Source organism: Quercus robur, chromosome 4 (assembly GCF_932294415.1).
Source record: "Quercus robur chromosome 4, dhQueRobu3.1, whole genome shotgun sequence".
Taxonomy (NCBI): Eukaryota; Viridiplantae; Streptophyta; class Magnoliopsida; order Fagales; family Fagaceae; genus Quercus; species Quercus robur.
Window position 1 is genome coordinate 69,228,640 of NC_065537.1, and position 12,063 is coordinate 69,240,702.

Genomic DNA, 12,063 nt, shown 5'->3' on the forward strand with positions numbered 1-12,063 from the left:
GGTTTACATCCGTCATCAAGGAGAAACACTTCAGCACCTTCAGAACCAACTTCCAAATCCCTGACTATGTTTCCATCCGTCTACCATACGCGTCGGAGAAGTGTTACTATGAAGGGGTAGACGGTGTCGGAGTGTACGAGCAGGCGTTGAAGGCTGGACTTCGATTCCCGCTTTCTACACTTCATAGGGAGCTTTTACAGTATCTGGGGTTGTCCGTCACCCAGATATTCCCTAACACCTGGAGGGTCTTCATAGCCATGGAGATTCTTTACGGTGCAATGTCAGGTGGGGAAAGGAAACTGACGGTCCGTGAATTTCTTCACTGCTACCGTCCAGACGAGATTTCTGGATCAAGGGGGATGTATAGTTTTGCTAGTCGGAGCCCCTTGTTGAAGGTGATCTTTGAGACCCCAGACTCAAATAGAGACTGGAAGAGTCGCTACTTCTTCCTGGAGGGTGACAGGTGGATGAACCATCCAGGGGAGACGGATTACATGCCCGTCGACACAACTTGGGCTGTGATAAATCAATCGTGTATGCATCCGTCTTAATTTTGTAAAGCTTTTCATATCCGTCCATTTTTATGTGTATATCTTGATCGTCTCTCTCTGCAGGTAGACGGCGCCCACAAGTCAGCCTTGAGGAGTTTAGTTTCCTTGAAAAGGTTTGCAGGAAAACTACGCCGGAGGAAAGGACTTGGGCTAAATTGGTGAACCCGAGGACCATACATTGGTACTGCGACGGTCCTGAGCCCACCCAAGAGGCAATTAGATACGACGAACGAGTTCATAGACGTAAGCCCGTCAACTTTACTTTGCCATTTAACTGACCTTACTTTGTTTTAATTTCATCCGTCATTATTTGCAGAGATGGAAGACGCAAAAAGGAGAGCTTTGATCAAATCCCAAGCCGTCAAGAAGAGGGAATCCGGCGAGGTGGTACCTAAGGTGTCGGCTTCAGCCCCTAAGAGGAAACCGACATCAAAATCTGACCGTCCATTTAAGCAACCAAAGGTCTCTCTTGAACCTGTGGTTGGTCTAATGGCTGAGGGTAACAAGACCGTCACCCCAGCAAAGCAGGGGAAGGGTAAAGGATTGATGACGGCCCCAGACGGTAAGCAAGAGAGACCTCCTTCCCTTTTCCGTGACGACTCCAAGTATGCATTGGAGAAGCTGTCGTCCATCATCACGGCAGAAGACTATGAAGATCTGGGAAACCATTCGACGGAGGCCATGGGGGAGACGGGCCTCTTTGCCGTCGCTCAGGTTGGTTATGTCTGTCAAATAAGTTTATTTTTCTTTCTCGTTGTTATTTACATTCTGTGACGGTCTATTTTCTATTCGCAGTCCTTGGTCATGATGAAGGGACTATTGGACCGGTGTCTCAACCGTGAGAGTACCTTGGACCGGGTGCGCGCGAAGGCGGAGTAGACGGAGGAAGAGCTCAGACAACTTCATGAATGGAGGTCCAAGATGGAGAAGAAGCTGGAGCTTTCTGAGAAGGCGAGGAAGGAGCTGGAGGAGAAGACGGCCTCTGCACTGACGGTCATCGAGAAAAAGGAGGCGGAGATCAAAGAACTCAAGGAAGAGATCCGTCATGCGAAAGAGGTAGCCGTCGAGGAGTACCGATGCTCGGAGTCCTGCCTGGGCGAGCTGTCGGATTCTTTCCTTCAAGGCTTCGATGATTCTCTCCGTCAAGTCAAGAAGGCTTATCCAGAGTTGGATTTGTCAATGGTCAAACTTGAGGACCAAGCCCAGACCTCTGCCCTCCCCGTCGCCTCCGAAAATACAGAGGACCTCTTTGGCGACGGCGCTGCTCAAGGAGACGGAGAGTCCGTCCCGTAAAAGGATGTCCAAGTTGCTGAACAAAAGGAAGATTAACGTCTATGTAATTCATTTTGAGGACAATCCGTCCATTCTTTTTTTTTTTTTTTTATTTATTTATTTTTTTTTTATTCACATTTCAAGACAATCCGTCCTTTTTAATTGTATTAAACATTTGCCTTTGGGGCTTTTGGCTTAATGTTCACATATGTTTTTTTTTTAATTGTTTGGTACTCTGTTTAAAGCTCCGTCCTCCTTCTTGAGGAAGGATTTTTGTGAGAATATTTGTTTTTCTGTGATACTCCGTCCACATTGCAGACTTGTTATCTTGTGTTGATTGAGCATTTACATCCGTGAGGATTTTCCTTCTCCGTCTATTTTTAGAGGTTCATTATGAGGAACCGTCCACTTTGTGACGTTGTACATCACTTTTTAAATGTAATGCCTCTTTAATGGACTCGTAAAAAATTTTAACGTGGTCCGTCCACTTTGCTTGCATGTTCTTCCATTATTTCCGTCCACCTTTGGACTTGAGTTATCATCCTTGTAGGATGTCATCATCCCTGTGGGATGGCCCGTCGGCCTTGTGGACTTTATTTTATGTCCGTCCATTTAAGGACTCTCAGTGATCGTCCTTGTAGGATGATCCGTCCGTCTTGCGGACTTTCGAATGTATCCGTCCACCTTCTGGACTTTAGTCATCATCCCTATGGGATGGTCCGTCCGTCTTGTGGACTTTGGCTACTACCCTTGTAGGTTGATCCGTCCATCTTGTGGACTTGATTTTGGGTCTGTCCATTTTAAGGACTGATAGTGATCGTCCTTGTGGGGTGATCCGTCCACCTTGTGGACATTTTTCGTCCGTCAATTTTGCGGATTGAGGGCGATCGTCCTTGTAGGGCGATCCGTCCATCTTGTGGACCGCATTTATGTCCGTCCATCTTGTGGACTTGAGTGATTATTCCTCTCATCATCCTCGTAGGATGATCCGTCCATCTTGTGGACATTTTGTGTCCGTCAATTTTGCGAATTGAGGGCTGTCGTCGTTGTAGGGCGATCCGTCCATCTTGTGGACCGCATTTATATCCGTCCACCTTGTGGACTGCATTTGTATCCGTCCATCGTATGGACTTTATGTGATCATCCTTTAGAAGGATCCGTCCATCTTATGGACTTTATTTTACATCCGTCCATTTTGTGGACCTTAGTTATTTTGTGGGCAATTGTAATGGCATTCAAGTAGAAGATCAAAGTTAATAGAAATGCGTAAGGGAAAAGCGCCTGCCCCCCCGAGCTTAAAAAGGCACGACAAGATTGTAGCAAAAATAGTTAAACAGTTAAAAGAACAGCTAATAATGCCAAAAAGTCTTAAAAGAAAAAACTGGTTGTCGTGTCACTATTACTGGTAGTATTTCCTCAAATGCTCGGCATTCCACGGATGCGGTAGCTTTTCTCCGTCTGTTGTCTCCAGGTGGTATGTTCCTTTCCTTTTCCACGACGTAACTCTATAAGGTCCTTCCCAGTTGGGGCCGAGTTTTCCCTGTGTAGGGTCTCTAGTTGCACCCATGACCCTCCTGAGTACGAGGTCTCCTACTTGGAAGTTTCTTTGTCGGACCCGGGAGTTGAAATGTTTGGACATGCGATCCTGGTATCTAGCGATCCTTTGCTCTGCTGCCGACCTGACCTCATCTATAAGGTCCAGCTGTAGCCTCATGGATTCGTCATTCCTGCCCTCGTCGTGGTTGTGAACCCTGTAGCTTGTGAGCCCAACTTCTGCTGGGATGACTGCCTCGCTCCCGTATGTCAGTCGAAATGGTGTCTCTCCTGTCGGAGTCCTCGCCGTTGTCCTATATGCCCACAGTATGCTCGGCAATTCTTCTGGCCATATGCCCTTTGCCCCCTCGAGCCGAGTCTTGATAATCTTTAGCAGGGATCGGTTCGTGACCTCAACCTGAACATTAGCCTGAGGATGGGCGGGTGATGAGTAGTGGTTTTTTATTCCTAGCTGTGTGCAGAAATCCCGGAAGTGGCCGTTGTCGAACTGCCTCCCGTTATCTGAGACAAGAACTCTAGGAATACCAAACCTACATACGATGCTCCGCCAGACAAAGTTTCTAATGTTCTTTTCTGTAATGGTGGCCAAGGCTTCCGCCTCTACCCACTTTGTGAAGTAGTCGATACCCACTACCAAGAACTTCAGCTGCCTTACCGCCGTTGGGAAAGGTCCCATGATATCTAGTCCCCACTGAGCGAACGGCCATGGAGCCGTTATTGGGGTTAGCTCCTCAGCTGGTTGTCCGATGAAATTGCTGAACCTTTGGCATTTGTCGCAGCTTTTAACGTAAGACTCGGCATCCTTCTGCATGGTTGGCCAGTAATACCCAGCTCGTACCAGTTTGTGCACTAACGAGCGCGATCCGGAATGGTTCCCGCATATTCCTTCGTGTACTTCCCTCATTACGTAGTCTGCCTCTTCAACCCCGAGACATCTTAGATAAGGACGGGAGAAACCTCTCTTGTAAAGAATGTCTTTTATCAAGACGAACCTTGCCGCTTGGACTTTTAGCTTTCTCGCTGCCTCCTTCTCTTCCGGAAATATCCCGTCCTTTAAGTATGAAGTTATCTGCGTAGTCCAGTTTCTTTCGGAGCGTATCTCCTGCATGTTGTCGGGGTCTATTAGCGGAAAGATTTGAACAAAAGAAAGTACATTACCCAGTGCCGTCATATGTTCTGCTGAAGCGGCTTTGGCTAGCCGATCGGCGAGCTCATTTTCTCCCCTGGGGATCTGGACGAACATTGTTTTTAGCCCGTCGACTCTCGCCCTTACTTGATCAAGATATCTCTTCAACCTTTCCCCTTTGCATTCATAATCTCCGTTTACTTGGTTGGTCACGACTTGAGAGTCGCAATGCACGACCACACTTTCAGCTCCGGCGGCTTTGGCTAGGTCGAGTCCTGCTGCCACCGCTTCGTATTCTGCTTCATTGTTGGTGATGGGGAAGTCGAGACGGACCATACATTCAATCTTGTCTCCTTCAGGTGACAGCAATACTATGCCGGCTCCTCCAACTCGCTTATTGGATGATCCGTCGGTGTAGATGTTCCACTGGGGGGGTTCTTCTGCCCCCTTGTCCGCGTTATGCGTAAACTCTGCTATGAAGTCGGCTACAGCTTGTCCTTTAATGGCCACACGTGGACGGTACTTGATGTCAAACTCACTCAATTCTATTGCCCACAACGTCAGTCGACCTGCGGCTTCAGGATTACTTAGTGCCCTTCGCAAGGGCTTGTCGGTCATTACGTTCACGGTATGGGCTTGAAAGTAGGGCTTGAGCTTGCGAGCCGCCGTGACCAACGCAAAAGCGAGTTTCTCCATAGGTTGGTATCTTTCCTCGGCACCGCGGAGCGCCCGGCTGGCGTAGTACACGGGCTTCTGTGCCCTGTCCTCCTCTCTGATTAAGGCCGCGCTGACGGCCACCGTGGAGACAGCCAAATAGAGGAAGAGTTCTTCACCTGGTTGCGAGGGGCTCAGTAGAGGTGGTGAAGATAGATAGGTTTTTAACTCCTCGAAGGCTCGCTGACACTCGTCCGTCCACTCGAATGACTTTTTCAATGTTCGAAAGAAGGGTAAACACTTGTCCGTTGCTCTCGACACGAATCTATTCAATGCCGCTATCTTGCCGTTAAGGCTCTGTACTTCCTTCACGTTTCTCGGGGGGGCCACCTCCATTATGGCTCGGATTTTGTCCGGGTTAGCTTCAATCCCCCTTTGAGATACCATGAATCCTAGGAATTTGCCTGCTGTTACACCGAATGCGCACTTTCCCGGATTGAGTTTCATGTTGTAGGATCGAAGTGTGCCGAATGTTTCCTTGAGATCTTCCAAGTGGTCTTCCTCCTTCCGGCTCTTCACCAGCATGTCGTCGACATAGACTTGGACATTCCTCCCGATTTGCTGTGCGAACATCTTGTTCATTAGTCTCTGGTATGTTGCCCCTGCATTCTTCAGTCCGAATGGCATTACTTTGTAACAGAAGAGTCCTTGACTGGTTACAAACGAAGTCTTCTCCTGATCGTCCTCGTGCATGCAGATCTGGTTATAACCCGAGAAAGCATCCATGAAGCTTAGCAATTGGTGTTGAGCCGTCGAGTCTACTAGGATGTCGACCCTTGGAAGGGGATAGCTATCTTTGGGGCATGCTTTGTTAAGATCGGTGAAGTCCACGCACATCCGCCATTTGCCGCTCGTTTTCTTCACCATTACCACATTCGCCAGCCAATCGAGGTAGTAGACTTCCCTGATGAAGCTTGCCTCTTGGAGTTTGCGGACCTCTTCCGCTATTGCTTGTCTCGTTCCGGGGCGAATACTCTCTTCTTTTGTCGGACGGGTGGAAACGAGGGCAACACAGTCAACTTATGTACCATGACCGAGGGATCGATTCCTGGCATATCGTCATGGCTCCAGGCGAACACATCCTTATTGCTTCTCAAGAAGGCTACGAGCTCTTGACGGATTGCGGGTTTGGCAAGCGTTCCGATCTTGGTGGTTCGGTCTGGATTGGAGCTATCGAGTGTTATCTCCTCTAGCTTCTCTGTAGGTTCTGCCGTCGTTCGGTGTTCTTCTATGTTCAAGGCCTGGATCTGGTCTTCCACCTCCATCATAGCTACGTAGCATTCTCGTGCGGCAATTTGACTTCCGTGTAGCTCTCCTACCCCATACTCCGTTGGGAACTTGATCATCAGGTGGTAAGTGGATGTTGCCGCCTTCCACGAGTTGAGCGTGGGTCGTCCAATAATAGCATTGTAGGCTGACGAGCAATCGACCACCAAGAATGTTACGTCCTTGGTGATTTGTTGGGGGTAATCTCCTACTGTCACCGATAACGTGACTGCGCCCAAAGGGAATATCCTACTCCCTCCGAAACCAACGAGCGGGGCGTTTGTCGGTATTAGCTGCTCCCTGTCAATCCTCATTTGTTGGAACGCCGGATAATACAAGATGTCGGCCGAACTACCGTTGTCGACCAACACTCGGTGGATATTGTAGTCGCCTGCCCGCAAGGTGACGACGAGGGCATCGTCGTGTGGATGGTGTAGGCGTCTTGCATCCTCTTCCGAGAACCCGATAATGGGGCCTTCCCTTCTTGCCATCTTTGGCACTGTACCCGCCAACTGGACATTCTGTACCATCCGAAGGTATGTTTTGCGAGCCTTTTTCGACGATCCGGCCGCGGCTGTTCCTCCAATTATCATCCTTATTTCTCCTAATGGGGGCCTTGGTCGCTCGTTTTCTCGACGGGGGTGTTGTTCTTGTGGGTGTTGCTCTGTTCTCTCCTTGCTGACGAACTTCTTCAGCTTCCCTTGTCGGATAAGGGCTTCGATTTGCTGCTTCAAGTCGTAGCAATCGGCCGTGTCGTGACCATGGTCACGATGGAAGCGGCAATATTTGTCTCTGGACCTTTTGTTGGGATCACTCTTCAGCTTTCCCAGAAACGTCAGGGATCCTTCGTCCTTAATCTGCATTAGGACTTGGTCTATCGGAGCGGTCAACGGAGTGAAACTTGTGAACCTTCCGCCCATTGGTTTTGGACGTCTCTCCTCCCTCCGATCTCCCATCCGTCCTTTCTTCCGCCCCTGGTCCTGTCGGGGGTCCTCTTGTCTGTCTCTTTTCTTGGGTCTGTCTTCTCGGGCTAATAGTGCGTCTTCAGCATTCATATACTTAGTGGCCCTGTAAAGCACCTCCGACATGGTCTTTGGGTCGTTTTTGTATAGGGAAAACAAAAACTTACCCCCCTTCAACCCGTTCGTGAATGCTGCCACTAGTATCTTGTCATCGGCTTCGTCGATCGAGAGCACTTCTTTATTGAAGCGTGATATATAGGCCCGTAACGTCTCCTCTTCTCTCTGCTTGATGTTCATTAAACAAGCCGTGGATTTCTTATACCGATGTCCTCCGATGAAGTGCGTAGTGAATTGAGCGCTCAGCTCCTTGAAGGTGCCGATGGAGTTTGGTGTTAGCCGGCTGAACCAGATCCTTGCTGCGCCCTTTAGGGTTGTAGGGAACGCCCTGCACATAATTGCGTCTGCCACTCCCTGAAGGTGCATCAGGGTCTTGAAGGTCTCTAGGTGATCGAGAGGGTCCTTGATTCCGTCATAACTATCCATACTTGGCATGAGGAATTTACTTGGCAGGGGAAAGGAATTGACGGATGCCGTAAATGGTGAGTCAATCCGGTTGACAAGGTCGTCAAGATCACTGGACACTCGCCCCTTGAGAGCGTTCATCAGTACTTCCATCTGTTCCTTCATCGCCTGCATCTCCGCGATGATGGGTTGTGGAGCTGTATCCGTCACTGAAGGGATGCTAGCGTCCCGTCGCACTTGTTTGCTTGGGGCGTTACTCTCTTGTGGTCCGTCATTATTTCTCCTTTCCGCACTGTTCCCTTCTTGATCTTCTCCCTGGCTATTCACCGCCGCACTCTTTTGATTCAGCTGCTCTACCAGGTCGTGGTTTTGTTTGGTGAGGCGCTCCACGGCTGCGGCGAGCGTCTTGACCTGTCTCTCAAGGGCAGTCGTGGGGGCTTTTTCTTGGACATCATTTGTGGTTGCCATCGAGCGTGTGAGTACCATGTAACTCTTTTGTCTAGGAAGCGATAATGTTACCGTACCCCGTTTCCCACAGACGGCGCCAACTGATGGCGCCGAAAATTGTCACCAATGGGTCACACCGTACTCGCGACTCGAATCGAACCTGCACGACGAAACAATCGAAAGAATCCTTCAGAGAGCACCGGTGTGGTGCCGGCCAAAGGCTCTCCGACGGTCAAGTTAGAATTCTTCTATTTTACTTAGAGCGTTAGAGAGGGTCAATTAAAGCGTACCTCGATTTCTGTGGGTATTAGACCTTTTATAGTGATAAAGGGTTGACTTGTCCTTTTTGGTTTCCAAATCTTTCCAATGTGGGACTCTACTCCCAATTCTTCTATGCGTGGCGAGCAAGGATTCCCGTTTCCGGATCTTAGGGTTTTTCTGGGCTATGGACGTTTCGGATCATGGGCCCGTACCGCGTCAGCCAGTGATGGGCCTTCAAAGCTGGGACCATCTTTACACAGGCCCAAGAGACCCAATCCGTCAGGCCCATTAAGGTAAGCCCATCAGGCCCAATATTTTATCATCTTCAAGTTTTACTAACATTTTTATGAAAAATATAAAAAAGTGTAATTGTTTTTTTCTTTATACAAAATTTCTAAAAATATATCCTAAATCAATACTCTTGGCTATTTTATAAGGAGAGTTGAACTAATATATGTCAAGTTGTGATTGATGAACATAAATTGAAACACAAAAATTGTACACAAAATTTGTATTTACACAAAAAAGCCACTGATCTTATTTTCTCATTGGTGGCTGCAGCCCAACTTTATTTTATTATTCTTAGGTCACACACTAAATCTATACTATTAATAAGAGAATTCTCTGTTTGAGTTTCATCACTTTGCATACTAAAAAATTCTCATACAAATTCTTAAACTCTCTAAAATGAACTTGGTGCATTGCATGTGGTCATCTTTTGGAAGCAAATTTGGTCTTTAATGGTTAAAAAAATTAGAAACTGCAAAATTTCAAGGACCAATTATAGATACAACCTTCGTGATATACTCTTAATTCTTAAAACATGAAATTATCCTATATTTTCTATTTTGTAATGCTTATTTCCCTTTGCTTAGCTCCGTGATTCTCAAAAAAAATAAAATAAAATAAAATAAAAAGCTCCGTGAGGCATTGCCATTAGCTTTAACTCAAGTATTTTATTTATAGCAAGAAGTTCTATTAGCTATGTTTGTTAGCTAATTTGTAGATTATATTTGGTTGCAAAATTCTCCACTGTGGCTGAAATATCTTTTGTAAGGGAACGCCTAATTGTATATCTTTGTCTTCGGTTTAATCAGTAAGCACCTTTTTTTTTTTAACAATAAGCATTTCACAACATTTTCAGAACAAATCATAGGTGGATAGTTGTTATTGGTTCAAATTTAAACCTACCATTGAGATTACTATTTTGCCCCAATAATAACAACCCCCTAACAACCCCCTAACAACCTGTTACTTAGGATTTGTTATGAAAATATTGTGGAAATTGCATTTCTTTTTTTATATGCCATGAAAAAGTAGAGAACTAAATGTGTCGTTAAGGTTGACAGCATTGCAAGGAATCAAAAGTTACTTTGTATATTTCTCTCATGCCTATAATATACGGTGAATATTTTCTATTTAATTTTTCTAAAATTTATTATTTTCAGTAAGTAATAACTAACTATTACCTATATATAATTTTATATAGAGAGAGAGTTAACAATATATATAGACTACCACATTATTTGAAATTCTAAATGATGTAGTAGTTTATACAACTTTAAATTTGTAAAACTTAATTTAAACTATCGAATTATCAAAATTTGAAGTATGAAATAACTATCTTTTTTGCTAATGATCATTTACATGTATAATGCATGATTATTGTATTTTTTCTCCAACATGTATTTTATTTTATTTATTTTTTAAAACCATCTTCAAAAAGCTTTTCTCTTTTTTTTTTGACAACATTAATTAAAACTTTTCAGAAGTATAAGATCTAAATTTCTTATAATACCTATTATTATTTTATTTTAAAATGTAATAAAATTTTAATCAAAAATCAAATCACTCATTTTTTTTTTTTGGCTAGGTATAGAGTAGATTTAAATCTATGTTGCTTACTCTACGGTAACGATAATAATATATTTTAAGTGGAGCTAACTAAAACTAAGTATCACTCGTAACTTAAATTATATAATACTTATGGTAGTCCGATAATAACACCAAACCAGTGGGCCCCCATACACCACGAGTTAGCTGGCCCAGTTTTTCTGTTACCCACATTATTCTTGCCTTCATCAACTTCAAGCCGAACCCAATAAAAAAATAAAAAACCTTAACCTTCAAACGTCCATGACGTGTCGGATTTTCATTGGGTAATTCATTCATGCATGTTTGTCGGCCATGATGATTATAAGCATGCTCCAATGGCTGCAACAGCCATAACCTAACAAACAAACCAAGCATCTGAATCAAGCTTTCTATGAGTTACAACTCACAAGACTCGTCAATCTACTATCTAATGATTATAACAACAGTCAAACCTATTTTAGACTCTGCCATTACTAAGAGGGATTGGCTCTCTCTATAAAGAGACATTATCTACAGTACTTCCCACTTGCTACAGACCACTTTGTTTAGGCATGTGAATAAATAACTCATGTTCAAGTCTTTTATGTACATTTATAATTCCTAGAAGTAGTAACATCCACATCTACGTACATAAATTCACTTAATACAAGTTCACGACCACTAAAATCTATAAATGGTTTTTAAGAACCATTTCAGAGACCAGTGTCCCATTCAAGAGCATACACAGAGGACTTGTTTCTTACAAATTGAAAGTCTTTTGTTTGAATGTATTCTTTGTGGCAAACATATTGAGGTAAAGTGGAGATTTCCACAAATCCAGAGGACTTGTTTCTTACAAATTGAAAGTCTTTTGTTTGAATGTATTCTTTGTGGCAAACATATTGAGGTAAAGTGGAGATTTCCACAAATCCAGTTTTAAGCCATCAATACAAGTAAAATTAATAAAAGTGAACAATCTGACATCTTTGAAGTAAACATTGCAATGCTATCTATTTAAAATTCTAATAATTCAAGAGGGAGAAATGTACTATTCACAAGACAAGGGAGATACTACAGGCCGCTTTAAGTCAGGTTCCTCATATACGACAAGGCACTTCAGGTTCCTTTTGGTAATCGTCTAGATGATTTTAAGATGTGTCGTTTAATGTCTAAGGTTATATGTAGTCCAGCAGCACTTGAAGCTACAAGTCGTTTCTCTAAAGTTCAGTAATGAAATTGCTTAAACTGTATGTCGTTGGAGCTGTTATTCCTCAGTCGGAAAAGTTAAGTTTGTTACTGTTTTTTATTTCAGACCGTTGGTTAGATTTCAGTTTTGCCTCTGTTCTCAACTTTAAGATGCTCTGTTTTGAGTATATAATAATCATTCTATTTCCCCTGTTTTTTGGTGGGTTAAACAAATGTGAAGAAATTTTCTTGCCCTTTCAGTTTTGATGTCAGTTTCAAAGTTAAGTTGTAAATGGATCTAGCATCAAGAAGCACGATATGTGATCAGCTAAAACACACACATTGATTA

General features: G+C 44.4%; 2 protein-coding genes across 16 annotated transcripts in view; both read left to right on the forward strand.

The window, feature by feature from the left end:
• The window catches only part of LOC126724202 (putative disease resistance protein RGA4), a 213,346-nt gene that overhangs the window by 87,886 nt on the left and 113,397 nt on the right, over positions 1 to 12,063 (forward strand). The gene's annotated exons all lie outside the window — the stretch shown is intronic.
• LOC126724215 (uncharacterized) lies at positions 250 to 1,524 on the forward strand. The gene is made up of 2 exons (XM_050428649.1): positions 250 to 794; positions 868 to 1,524. Exon 2 carries the CDS (start codon positions 870 to 872, stop codon positions 1,323 to 1,325), a length of 456 nt encoding a protein of 151 aa, XP_050284606.1. The 5' UTR covers positions 250 to 794; positions 868 to 869; the 3' UTR covers positions 1,326 to 1,524.

Coding starts and splice junctions, on each gene's coding strand:
- LOC126724215 (XM_050428649.1), top strand. CDS start 870: ATGGAAGACGCAAAAAGGAGAGCTTTGATCAAATCCCAAGCCGTCAAG.